The sequence below is a fragment of the Melanaphis sacchari genome, unplaced genomic scaffold (genome assembly GCF_002803265.2).
Source record: "Melanaphis sacchari strain LSU unplaced genomic scaffold, SCAv2.0 Contig20_pilon_pilon, whole genome shotgun sequence".
Taxonomy (NCBI): Eukaryota; Metazoa; Arthropoda; class Insecta; order Hemiptera; family Aphididae; genus Melanaphis; species Melanaphis sacchari.
The window spans coordinates 2,561,923-2,577,241 of record NW_020271042.1 but is presented as its reverse complement, the minus strand read 5'-3'; the positions used below and the strand labels follow the sequence as shown (position 1 = coordinate 2,577,241).

Here is a 15,319-nt window from a genome sequence, read left to right as displayed (position 1 = left end):
TTGTACATCGCATTGTCGCTTTTATTGTTATTAGTATTTATTTATTTATTTTTTTTTTTTTTACATATCCCTTTTATCAGTCAACAAATGGTACGTACGCACATAATAAATAAATAAATGAAAACAGGACAATAAATATTAACAATAATATATGTATACTATAACAGAGTTCCATCACGGCGTCATGACCATGTATAACGTCGTAACGTTGAGTCAATTTAAATGGCTTTTATGAAACGATATAGACTAATGGTCTGAAAAAAAATGATAGGATAAATAAATACATGCGCGTCTCGTTTTATACCGAAGTTTCCAGTATATATATATATATATATTATATATAGTATATACATACACATATATTTGAATAGGGAATAAATATTTGGGTCGACTATCTATCTGTATATGTCTGTCTGTTTGCGATTATACAGTATCTAATATATACTATATAGTCGAAGAAATATTAATATACGAATTGCATTCAGATTTATCCGGCTAAATTTTTACCATATATAAGACCACACTTTCCGATATTTGAATACTCCACATAGCAATACAATTCAATGTATATGCGGAAGCATGTATGTATATAATAATATATATATATATGTTTATATTAATATCGAAATATCGGAGAGAAGTCAAATTTCACAATTCAATAATGTATTTTACATAATATTATAACACACGTACGGTTAACGAGTAATCAAATATTCACCAATTCTATTATACACTTATACGTACACGGATATAATATGCATACCGTCTATATACGCATGTATTAAATAGATAGAGCGTACTACCTACATTATATAGAAATAGACTTGATACGATAAAAACGTAATACTATTTCAGTATGATATTTATATGAGTATGTATAATATAATTTCAAAATGTAAGCACGCGACAAAAAAAAATATAAACAAGAATAATAGTATAAAATATGTGACAATATTTCTGTACACTTGATTTATATATACGTGTAGGGTTACAATAGGACATGAATGAGTTATAGGTATAATGTCTATATATACATACAGATTTACTACTATTATTACAACGCGGCTACCTATCCATTGTTTTTTTTTACTATTGTCACAACCATTATAAAAACTAATGGCGTTTATAAAACTCTCAAATATAAGGTGTACTGTAAACATTTGAAACAAACGGAGTTTTGAAATAAATTTCAATAGTTTATAATGATTTTATATATGTTATACAAATAATAATATACACTACACGGAACGTATACCGATTTTTTAAGTCTTCTAAATCTATTCAACGGACGTTTTTGTTTCGCAATATTTGTTGAAATGCATTGTGCATGTTTAATCCCAGAAGCTTAATACCTCCTTTTTGACTAAATAAACAACACATTTGGTCAGGAGCAAATTTTAAATAATGCACCACACCATTGAATCTTGTTTAGTAAAGTTAATCCATGCCCGTGTCCCCTATATGAATAATAAGCCTCGGCGTGTTTTGATTAACGTTAAGCCAATCGCTTTTTTTTTTAATATTTCTCCCGACATTAAATGGGCTTAATAATGCAGATCTATTCCCTAAAAATGAGATCCCATAATGATATCAGCTTTGAAAATACATAATTTTGCAACGTAAAAAAATTGATCATGCGTAAATATTTACTTTGCTCACAATAAATTATAATATTTTAGTCAAATAATATCAGTTATCATATAATTGGAAATATAATAGACAGATTGTCCATATTCACGCAATAAAAACAGACATTAATAAAAAGAAATAAAAAAAATGTACTGAACACTTTTTTATAATTATCAAACTTTTGGTGTGTAGAGAGCAAAACTTATAATTAATTTTGGATATTTCAATATACTTGATTAAAAATCAACAGATAATTCATACTACATGCTTAAGTATGAGTTGGTGGAAGTATTATCAATATAATAATATAATATTTTTCCACAGAGGTTTGAAACCTTAATATAATATCAAATACTTAAATTGTTATTTCATTTGCGTAATTTAAATAATAATGTATATAAGACTATATATGGAAATAAAATACAAGATATGAACAGGTCACTAAAGAGGCAGATATCTTAAAATCTGAAAGCAATGATAAATCATTATATTCGTAAAGCATTAATTCTCAATACTTAATATCCCTAAAAAAAAGAATCGAAATTATGTTTAAAACTAGAATGCCAGGAATTCCATTTTTTTTTTAAACTACAAAAAAATCCACTTCTAAAAATAAATATATGTTCAATTTTTAATTTTACATTATTTTTAGATTTTTCTCTGTCTGATTAATGTCAATCAAAATAAAACGTTAAAAATCTAAAACATTATATTAGTACTTTATAAATCTGCAAAAATTAGAGTGCTGCCTCCGCAGTCTTATAAATTTAACTAAACGAAATTCAACTCAGACGATTATGGTACATATATTTAGGTATAATTTAGCATCATAAAAAATGAAATTTTTTCAACAACATTATATGCATGAGTTACTGTTTGCATTTATACTCTAAACACTAAAATTATAATATGTATATAGAAAAAATATATTGAAGGAATCAGAACGTTTCAGGTTCTTTCAAAGAACTTACAGGATACGTGTAATGAACAAAAAATTGTCAAATCGAGAAAAGCGATTGTAGAAATGAAAAAAATAAATAAATAATACAAATAATGCGTAAATCTTTGGAATCAAACCCCTTTGCGATTGCCCGACCCTACCACGATCGCTTACGCATTTAATGCACCGCAAAATAAGCGTTCACACTTTATAAATATATACATGGTGTTTCGAACTGGAAAAGGGGTCGGTCGCTATACAAGTACGACGTACTACCACGAGGGTGCGGAAGATTAAATGTAATAGAAATAAACCCAGACAAGGCAATCCAAATTTTTTTTCTCAAAACCTACATACGTCCTACATATTATTATAATGTTCTGTTATACCGACAAACCCGTCGGCTGTATAAATGTATATAATACCTATTTCGATTGTCTCCTACAATACGACAATACAAAAAGGACAGATACATACCATACTCCCTATTTATTTGAGGATGATTAATATAATACTTCATCTAAAATGTATTGTAGATGTATATAAATCTAACCTCCGATGTATAGAATTTATATAGTATTCACTATTTCTTTATAGGTACACGTTTGTCGTTTGGCTAACAGGGCGACGATTTTTTACGAACTACTTTTGTTCGTTCGAGACTATTATTAAATTTAATAAAATTCTACAATGAAATATCACAAAACTTCTTTGAAATCGTTATTCTATTGTATACGTAGACGAAAATTCGCATACCTAAGATTTTCACACACACAAAAATAAAAACGTTAGGAAAGGAAATACACTTTACGTATTTAATATAATACATAGAGATGAGAGAACACAACATTAATAAACAACCCTCGATGAGCTAGGAAAAAGTACCGAACTTAACTCTTTTATAATTTTTTTTATTTATGCACAGCCAATTAACCCAATAGAATACAAATAGCACCGTAGGTACACGTACGTTCTATGATAAATGAGGAAGAAGAGGGTACCGATATAATATGCCAAAACAAAAATACGGCGTATACACAATCAAATGAGTGTTCAGTTTTCACAACAGAAGCAACGGATATTTTATAAACAATACAATTTATTCTCAAGAAATTTATTATAATTACGTTAACCTGAGCAACTGTTAAAGAAAAATGACAGCATAAAAATAGGGATAAAAATCATACAACCCCAACGACATAGAAATTCTTGCATAAAAAATTCGACAAAGCCAGAATTAACCCAAAACATACTTCACTCATATAGATTACTGTTCAAGCTGATATTAAAGGTTAAGAAACTACTAAAAAATATGCCAAATAGCGATGATAATCTAGACAAACTCGAACTTTTTAAATCAAATTTAAATTATTTAATTTTAAAAACGTATAGTACAAATAACACTTTATTTGTAACTATCATAATACCAAACTTAAACCAATCAAAGATAATAAGAACAGATGGCGAAACTCAAACTTTAAACTAAACGAAAAAAATAACTCTAAATTGTCTACGAATAGAACACCAAGACTAACTAACCCATGGATATTTTAAACAGCTAGGAGTGAAGCACTCTTATCTATAAGATCTATGTTTTTAGGCTATCAATAAAACAAATTCTAACGGAATTCCGAAAGTTCCATCAGGACCAACTTGATCTTAAAATATCTAAAAACCACGACTCATTTCTTAGATCACATACAAACTAAAACAATTCAATCATTAAGTTTTTAAAACCAAACAATTTATTTAACAAACTTTTTTTAAAAAAATACTCGAATTAGTCGAATTCAATAACAATTTTTTTCCATTAAACTTTTTCTTTTAATTAAGTACCATTATTGTAATCTATCAAACCTAATAATAAAATAACATGTACCTAAATACAATACTTTTATAATAATCATTACTGATTCAGTTTTAAACAAATATCAATAAAAAAATAATAACAAATTAATAAAAACAGGAGAACTTTATTCATAAAAACATAAATTTAATGATAATTTTTAACAATACATATTTCACTGATTTTTTAAAATAAATGTTGAATATTTTATTTTGCTATACAAAATAAAAAAAAAACCGTTAAACTGTATGTTAAATCTTTAACGGCATATAATGACACAATAACACATTTTAGAAATTTACTATGAAAAAAAAATTATTTTAATCTAATACAACTTATAGAGTCAGTCAAAGTGATAACGTTCTATATACCAAGCTAGTTATTATACGATAATAATATTATCTATTAGACATTTACTTTAATTCTAATAAACTAATTGAGTTACATAAAATATCTAAGACTTTATGATATACAAGTATTAAAGAAACAATAGATATAATGAAAGTATATTCCTATGCAACTACGCACTTTTTCAATGATATATTCCAGTATAGTACAGATCATCAGATGAGAATTGTTTTACGTAATTATGTACATAATTGATCAACAGAAAAATAATTAGATATTATATCCGTGAATAATTGTGTATATTTGCTAACTTATCAAATCCGCATTTTCAATATTTAGGCTCTGATGTCTAATTAATTTCAATGCTGAAAACGTTTTGATAATGAACAATATAATCTAACCTAACCTAAACACGTACCACGTAAATGGTCAATTACCTAAAATGTAGTAATCGAAAATTTTGTAACTTTTTATTATAGTAAAACATAATCATATAATATACAGTTACAATCATATTAGTACAAAAAATATTGTTATATCATTATTATTTTAAAACACTTAGAAAACAGGACTCATGACAGTGGTATAGTGTAGTTAAAATGCATATCTGGGACGCCGTGTTACAATTAATGTAATGCATACTTAAAATAATAATTATAAGCAATAACCAACTTCTAACATAACGAAAAATTGTTCAAATTTTAGTACAAGCTACGTTAAAAAATTGAAATATAAAAAGTTAAAAAGCTTATACGACGACGCGTTTTTATATGTTATATAGTAACTACTAACTAAATATAGTAATCGTAACCTTGTGTACTCAAACAAACATAAATAAATGTGACTTGCAAAGTAAATACATGTATTAATGAAGACACATAATGAAAACATTACGAATATTAATGTAATGTAAATTTTGGTAATTATGGTAAGGTTTTTATATTTTTTTTAAATATAATATTTGACATTTAAACAATATTTTTTCGAGCTATTTTCATAAGTTCAACCATATTTACAACATTTTTTTTCAGAATCGCAATGATAAATAATATTGTACATTTCTATATATATATATATTTTCCACCATTTAATCTTGTATAAAATACATATTATACGAAATGGTGAAATGTATTGAATTCGATTTCTGAGCAGAACGACGAAACTGTGAAAGTTTTGTAGCGATGATTATTTTTGTTGTTGTCAAAAATATACTTTGGTTATATATAGTACAAATAGTCTTTCTATTCCGTCAATAATTTATTTATGTATAAATAAATTACGGGTGGTGTACGATTTTCATGAAACATTAGAAGAAAACTACTATATGATAACTTTTAGTGATTACATATAAAATAGTAATGGTTACCGTAGTCTATCCAGGGATTTCACAATATTTGCTAACCCATATTTTAAAAACAAACTCATGTATTCTTAACGTAAAATAAAAATGTATCTTAATTAAAAATAATAACATTTTTTAAAAATGGTGATTCTAATGATTACAATAACCGATGATAGTTGATAAGTCAATACAGTAAACATATTATAAATAAAACTTGACTAAAGGTTACCCCTATCAATAATCATCAAACCAGGATAATATTTTATTCTTTAAATGTACTAAATACGCATGGCTATAGACAGCAAGATAATAGTGTATTTGTGAAGGAAAAGTAATGCTAATGCAGCCCCCTCATATGGTGAATAACAGTTGTTCAAAAATAAAAAAATGGGTATAAATGCCAAATGGGATGGTAAATAGTGACAAAAATCTATCTTTAAAGGGCGTAGTTTATTGTTCTACTTTTCCCCTAAAAAAAAAAAAAATGTACACCCTCCTTTAAAATCTCAATATCTCATCTTGTTCCGAATTTATAGAATATATACAATTTTTAAATGGATATTAAAAAAATATAATATAATCAAAATTTTATAAATTACGTTAAAACATAAATAATCTCAAAAGTATATTTACCATAATAATACCACCACTTAATTTAACAATAATCAAATATTTAAATACAAATTAATTTTTTCTATAAAATAATGCCAATCAACTATATATTCAGCTAATAACATTAAATATATTGGATATTTACAACTAAATTTAATTCTGCTTATCTTAGGTATATCTAAAATTATATTCTACATTAATAAATTAGTCTACTATAAAATATTTTAAGTACTGTGCACAACACGATATTAGTAGCATAAGTATGTTCTCAAAACTTATCTACCCTCTTAGCCTTTAGAAATTGAATTTCTGAAAATTCCATCTAAATCTCACTTTAAAATATCATACCAAAAATAAAGTAAAACTGCAGTAACTCACTCCTTCACTTATCAGCTTTAAAAACAAAATATTTATTTATGAAGCTATTATAAGCTACCATTTGTTCATATGACATCAAAATCATCCAACATATTATACTCACTGAGAGCATTTTAGGCGATTAGTTTATAAATAGCCACCGAATGTCAATGACATATTTCTAACTCAAATTTAAACAATGACCTATATATCCCCACACTCAAAAAACTAGCACACCGACATTATAATTAATTTCAAAACAAACTTATTAATATAGTATGTAGGATGTATGTAGACCTACATCCCGAATGTCCTATCTAACTCTTCCAGGAAATCCCACTAGAACGCTAAAAATAAATTAGCCATAAAACACCTTAACAAGCAAAATATAATTACAAATCGTTAACTCAAAAAAAAAAGTGATAATACTAATAATTAATATTACACCGCGTGTCTCAGAGTCCTCTAACACTGTTAATACCTATCTCCATGAAAATCAATTTATTTGAAGAAATTAGAAAAAAAAATTTTAATTAAATAGCATACATTTTAATTTTATTTTTCAAAAATTTCAAAATGATGTTATACAATTTCAAATGTTTAAGATAGCTATATTATATCATTAATTTAATAATAGTAAAAAATTTAATTTTAACTCTTATGTAATGCAAATAGGCATATATAGAATTATAAGTCAATATCCAATATGATTAAGTACATTCATTTTTATCGACGAATTCATTTTAAAAAAAATCCACGTTAAACGTTCTAATCGAAATTAACAAAATTACAATGCGATTCGTACTTTGAAACATATTGCTACATCATTCTTACGAAATCAAAAAATGTATTTGTTTTAAGTTTTAACACAGATGATTTCCACTCAATTTTAACATTATTTTTTTTTCTACTTAACACTATTGTAATACATATGACCAAAATAATTGGCTATCTTGAAAATTTAAAAAAAGTAAATTCTATAGACTTTTTTTTTGACATTTTTTAAATTGTTGAAAAAAAATTCAAATTTATGCTTTTCAATTGGAATTTTTTCACTTATTGCTAAGAAAAACACATATACTTATATTAATTTTCTACAAAGATACTATAAGATGGATAAAAGACTTTTTGAATATATTTTACATAATTCTCAAAAATAATTTAACCGTTTTTAAATACTTATTAAATCTTTTTAGATTTTAGGTTTAGAATGACAAATAATACAATAAAAGAATAATATTTAAAATGTATGTAATAGTATCAATAAGTATTCAAAGTGGCTTGCCTAAGTCACACGAACAACATCTAGTTAGAACTCTAATTCATTTCATGCATATCCGTCGTAATTAACTGCATTAATTTAGGGCTCCTCTTGGTTAATGATAATAATGCCAATAATGGTACATATAAAAAATCCTTAACATATCCCCGAATTACGTAGTCACATGGCGTAAAATTAGATGACCTAAGATGACAAGAGCAAAGTATCGGGTACCTAATTCATTTTGAATAAGTCTAAGTACCTCAAAGGTGCTACTAATGGATTGTCTTCTCTCATGTCTCCATATACAATTGTTTCTGTTTATAATTTATTTAATTTATAAACCTATTGTGTATTATTAACATAGATTGTAAATATTCTTAAAAATAAAAATTATAAGAACCATGTTTAAAAAATGAAAAAATATAATCAACACCCTTCCAAGTTTTAAATTTCTGTTCTAGCAGTTGACTTTTAATCATAATACTCTGAGTGGTTATTTAGTTTCACCTCCGATTAACATCGAAAAAAATAACATTCAGAGTTCTTTCTCAGAATTCGAACTATCTCCTTACACGATTTCATCAACATCGGATCAGCGGTTTAGAAACAGAAACAATAGGTATCATTATTGTATTTATAGATACCTCCTCCTACAAATAAAATTATATTGCAGCCCAGTAAAAATATAGCGATTTACATTATGGCTGCGCACTCTGTACGATCAATTCGGTACTTCGGAACATTTTCTACTGTTTTATTTTATGGTGCGTAGACCGCGCTATCGTACGATTCATTGATAAAAACCAACTGACGGAATTAGGGTTAATCGCTTAACACTATTAATGTATATTAACATATTATTATCATATTATTTATTCTGTGATATTGGATACATAATGTTATTTACATCCTTTCGACGTTTCAGACGTTTCAGCACAGCACAACCCGTAAATGCACAATCGAAAGTTGCAACGAGTGCCGTCGGACCTGTTTATCTGTAGACGTGTCGTTCGGAAAACATTTTATAAACACGAGTACAAACGATTTGTGAATTAAATCTCCAGGAAATTTAAAGAAAAATGAACGGATTAGTACAGTCTGTAGTATACGACACGTTGTGTCCGGCGAATATTTATTCAGCAACGGTAATGCATAAAGTCAACGGAGATCAAAAAATTGTTATGATCGCTTCAAAAAAAGATATGATCACCCTGGAGTCTAAGATAGTAGACGATAAGGTCGAAACTTATATTGTCGGACTCAATTTTTCTAATATTCCAAGTTAGTATCAGAACTACAATATCGACAAAGATTTTAATTATCTCATTGTTTAAATCGTTTTAAAGGTAATGCAGAGATCATTTCTATACACTGCATAAACAGATGTAAGGAGTTCGATGATTTTGTTTTCGGAATAACATATGCATTGGTATGTACTTAATATAATTATACATTTAGTCTTATTGTTAAAAGTATCGATTACAACCTATGTCAGTTTTGATAGATTCATAGAATATCATTATCAAATAAATATATTAACGTTAATCAGGTTTGTTCTTAAAATTTAAGTTTCATACCTATGCAATACATCTAATCTTATCTAACCCTTTGATATATTGTTTTTATATTGTTGAATTATAATTTCTTTAAAGTTATCATATTATGCTTAATTGTCATTAATCTTACAAAACACAATGTTAATGCTAATTATTTTTTATCCAAATTTACAATTTCCCAATATTTTTTTTTTTTTAATACTCTTTTAAAATATAAGATATTGTTTAGAATTATAATTTTGTAAAATCATTAAAGTTTTATAATATTAATCAGACATTTAAGTATATTTATCTGAACATTTTGTTTTGAGAATTTGTTGCATATAAAAGAAAATAAAACTACCTAGATCTCAATAATACAAAAAATTTGTAGGTTTTTAGACTCATAGAAATTATTTTGTTTTTTTATTTAAAGACACGCAAATAATACAAGTTTTAGCTTATAACCCTATACTTTAATGAATAAAAAAACTTTGGTTATAAAAATAGCTGTATTTATATCAATTTTTGTAATTAATAAATTATTAAGTAATAAATTAAAATGTATTATTAACAAAATTTAAATTTAGTAAATGAATATTGTATTCTAGATTATAGAAAACGAAGATCCTGAAACGGCTGAAACATACTTAAACCTTTACTCAGGATTTCCTGGTTCATCATTAGAAGCTATAATGGAGAATTGTGAAACACTTCAATTGAATTTTGTTCCATTTCAATTGAATTATGCCATTTATATGTCGGAAACACAAAAAAATGTAAAATACTATCAATTTTTTACTTAAGTTTTAGGTTTTTAATTGTTGCAATACTGAATTAAAGTATTTCATTACTTAAGATAAATACTTATAAACACCTAGTGTTATATTGATGGTAAAATATGCATTTCAAAAATATTTTTCACAGTTCCATTCATAATATTAATGATTTAATAATTTAAATTGGTAAAGAACTAATATGCTATACTTAATAATCATCTAAATTGTTAAAATTTAAAATAAAAACTTACATAGAAACCTTCCATCAAGAAAATCAACTATTTTGTGTATAATTTAATGACTAAAGATGACTAATTTTTATCTAGTGTATACTTGTAAAATAATGGTTTTGTTACAGAGGTATAAACAAAAAATAATGAATATTATGCACTATCAATTCTCCAATATATCACTGTAACTCCTGTTTCTAATATTTTATTTTTTTTATTAAACAATTATATATTTGTTATGAGCTTAATTAAATCTTCTAAAGTAACAAAAAATATATAATAACCAAATTTATATTATTTATGGCATGTGGCTATTATCAGGAAGTGATGGGAAAATACACGCTTATAAGAATGAACAACAACAAATTGTTGAAAAAAAAATTGAGGATTACTTTATTGAATTTGAAGACACGAAAAACTCCATTGTTCTATGTTTTGGTACCAAATCATTAAGTGACTACAAAAAGTAATCATTAATTTTAAATTTAATTTTCAAAATTAAATAACATATTTCAATATTTTATGTTTTTAGAAGAATATCGTATTATGGATGTGAAACAGGATATTCGATGTTCTCAGTTGTAGATTCTGAAAAAAATCAGATACTACATTGTTTTTCAGAATGTTATGAATCACCAATAACAGTCATGCAATTATTTAACATACATAAAAAAACTGTTGATATTGACAATATTCTTTCAGGTGCTTTAAAAGAATATTTATATACAGTAAAACCTTAATAGAGTAGTTCCTCCATAGTCTCTACAGTACATTTATTTATTAAAATTTTATTATTTGGAATCCTCTTCACCACTCATGCGCTTGCTATACCATGTTTATTATTTACTCTTGTTTTATAATGTAAGTTGAGAACACTACTGGGAAAACATTTAAAAGTTATAGATTCTTTTCTTACAATAAAATTTGTAATTAATCAAATTTAATTAATTTTACCCCATCTCCATGTATCATTACATCTTATTATATAGTAATAAATTAAATTTTTTATCATCAGTTCTGATAAGTTAATGAAACAAAATGTATTGGTCATTAAGTACCCTAGAAATACATTTAGTAATCTGGGCAACACTTGTTCTAATTTTGATCTAACTATCAATATTATATTTTACTTTATTTAATAATATTTAATTTTCATTTATTGGTATTATTTATGTACAATTTATACAATTTATAGCTGTCGAAGATGATTTCATACCAGATTGTAATACTGTAAATGAAAAAGAACAAATCTGTTTACTAGTAGGAAGTGCAGTTGAAAGTGCTGTTGTATACATGCAAGTACTGATAACTTAGTTATATAAAATAAAATTATGTTTTAAATTTATTATATTTGTTTAAGGAATGTGTTGGAAAATAATTTAAGAAATGCAATTACATTGACTGACAGTAATAGGCACCAAGCAATTGTATGTGCTTTAATCACAGATGTAAATTTTGATTCCAAGAATGAAATACTACTTGGGACTTATGGAAATGTAATTGACATTAAACATTTATTGAAATACAAATATTAAAATCATACATAATAACATTTTGTAATCATTTTTGTTTTAGTATATTTTAAATTATGTCTACGAAAATAACAATTGGGTGGAACAACAACAATTTGATATGAGAGACTCGGTTTATACAATTTGTTATTTAGATTTAGTTGGCGAAGGAGTGAATGATGTAGTTGTAATGAGTGAGAGAGGAATACATATATTAAAAGTAAGTTATCTATTGTAAATAATATTATGTAAATGAGGACATTGGACTTTGATTTGTTTTTTTTGTTTTTTTTTATAAGTTAAAATAATTAACTCTAACTAATGAAGATTTGTTAAAATTTTATAATAGGTATTAATTTTAATGCTAAAACAAAAATATAATGTATTTTATTATCTTTATTTATTGATACCTAGTAAGAAAACCAAACTATACTTTATTCAATATGTTATAACATACGGTTTAACCACCAAAACTTGATTTTCTTGGTTTATATGCAAAAGTCAGGTATTTTCTTAAACTGAATGAAGTATACTCACCTAAATTTTTATTTATAAATGTTCATCAAATATAATACTAGTTTTAATAGAAAATTGACTCTTAAAAATGACTTACATAATTATGTATTTTACTATTTCTGTTGCAGCATGAACCTAAATATATAGTTGAAGTACTAAAAAATCGTTTAAAATTATAGTAAGTCGAAGAAAACAGAAGCTATAACTAAAATTATAAATAAATTTTAATATTTATAAATCAGTGGTTATTTAATTTTTATTTTGCTATCAATACAAGCATGATAACTTAATATTAAATTTTATTTTTGAATTAAAAATGTTTCATAAATAATTGTTACATTTCTGTGTTATTTATTTTTTACCATGATTATTTCCAAGTTAACTATAAACACACCTTATAAATTAATAATTTTTAAATAACAAAAAGTGTAGAATATAAGTTTTTGTATATTTTGTTATATTTCATATATATATAAATGACTGACATCACATTATTAAATTGAAATGTTTTTAAAACAACTAACTTATAGCTTGATTAGATTTTATACATTTTACACAATGTAATAAAAATAAGTATTTTAAACAATTTTATAAGTTTTCTTTCTATTATGTGTGAAAAATATATTGAAACACCACTTTGGTTCTGTTCTAAATGTATGTTTTTAAAATTTTATATAAAATAGAAGTATCTAAGATATTATTTGATAGGTTGATAAAATAACCTATTATCAAATATTGTATGGAAATTATTTTAAGCAGATTCATCAATTTCTTGTTCTCGGATAAGAAACTATTTGAATAATTAAGCTACATGCTATGCCATTTTCTATGATGCATATTTGAACTTTTGAAAATAATAATCAAGAACAAAATTTTAAAGTTTGAAATCTGATATGTTTTTTTTTTTCTTAAGTTGTTACTAAAGCTATTTAAAATTTGATTTTTTTATTATAACCTTTTCAAGCTCAAATTTAAAAAAAAAAATTTATTAAAGTACAAACATTTGTAAATTATTTTGTAATTAAAAATTTATAAAATGTTAAATTATTATAGCTAAGGTTTAAAAAATTACAAAAAAATCTGTTCATTAGTTTTCATACTAAAAATATTAAGCACAATTTTTGTTCATAAAATAGTTATAGTAAAAATTTGGACTTAAATAGATATTTAAACAAAGAATTTTAATTATTCTGTTTAGATTCATAAATATTTTGATGAAGACTTTACATTTTTGTGTGTGTTATAATATTTTAAGAGAAAAATAAAACATTTAGATTAATTTTAGGCTATTGCCTATTTTTAACATGAATAAATTCATACCATATTACAGAAAAATAATATTAACACTATCTTGATTTCTGGTATACAATTATAAAGAAAACAAATATTATAGTTGATTGTCTACTTACAACTATTATAATCGTTAAATATTAATAATATAATTAATACAATGTTTTTGAAAAAAAAATGATTAACCCACCATAATACTGGTAGAAAAATAAATTATTTTTACAACATCATGAATAATACTTATTAATACACGATAATCGTTGATAGACCATTTTCACTCTGAATCGTTTTCCATTATATAATGATTTATCATTGAATTAAAATTTAACACATAGATTACAGTGACTCTCAATGGTAAGGTACATTCTATAACATCTACTATATAACAGAGCAGTTACCTACTTTACCTCATCATAAAACTTTAATCACAGTACATTTAAATAATTTGTTTAGCATCAAGTTTTAACTTTTAATTATCATAAACGTTTTACAATTTTCAAATATTAAAATTTATAGGTATAATTAAACATTGGGTGCTTAACTTGTTTACAATTTAATTATATGAACATTTTTAAGAGCTAATGATGAAAAATAACTTATCAGTTAATAGTTAAAAAATTAATTTTTAAATATTATCTTCTATTACATCTAATAGCCTAAAAGTTAAAAAAAAATCACTTGGACAACAATGTTAAATGAAAATTTAATGTAAAAGTTGTAGAATATATTATGAAAAATTAAATCTGTGTATATATATAAACGACTCTCCTAAGTGACTTAATTCATAATCAACGCAGAACCGAATCTATTAGAGCTATCAATTTGAAATTTTGAGATTAGTTTAATATTATGATTTCAACATGCACTTAGAAAGGATTTTTCAAAATTTTAAGTACTATAGTATATAATATAATATAAATAATATAATAAATCAATACATTTTTATTATCTGCCATAAATGTCTAACTGACGAGTTTTAAAAGCAAATAAATTTAAGTACACAATATATAAACTACATAATATTATGTGGTAAATAGCATAGCAAAATATGTGCACATTAATACCTCAGTATTTTTATATGATGTACTAAAATCTAGGTATAATTTTAGATAAATAATTT

General features: G+C 24.7%; 2 protein-coding genes across 3 annotated transcripts in view; one reads left to right on the top strand and one right to left on the bottom strand.

Moving 5' to 3' along the window:
- The window catches only part of LOC112593601 (protein UXT homolog), a 67,980-nt gene that overhangs the window by 50,783 nt on the left and 1,878 nt on the right, over positions 1 to 15,319 (bottom strand). The gene's annotated exons all lie outside the window — the stretch shown is intronic.
- LOC112593602 (KICSTOR complex protein kaptin-like) lies at positions 9,208 to 13,088 on the top strand. Its single transcript, XM_025338080.1, has 9 exons — positions 9,208 to 9,619; positions 9,685 to 9,767; positions 10,485 to 10,650; positions 11,183 to 11,348; positions 11,415 to 11,584; positions 12,078 to 12,177; positions 12,243 to 12,378; positions 12,458 to 12,613; positions 13,038 to 13,088. The coding sequence occupies exons 1-9, from the start codon at positions 9,418 to 9,420 to the stop codon at positions 13,086 to 13,088; spliced, it is 1,230 nt and encodes a 409-aa protein (XP_025193865.1). The 5' UTR covers positions 9,208 to 9,417.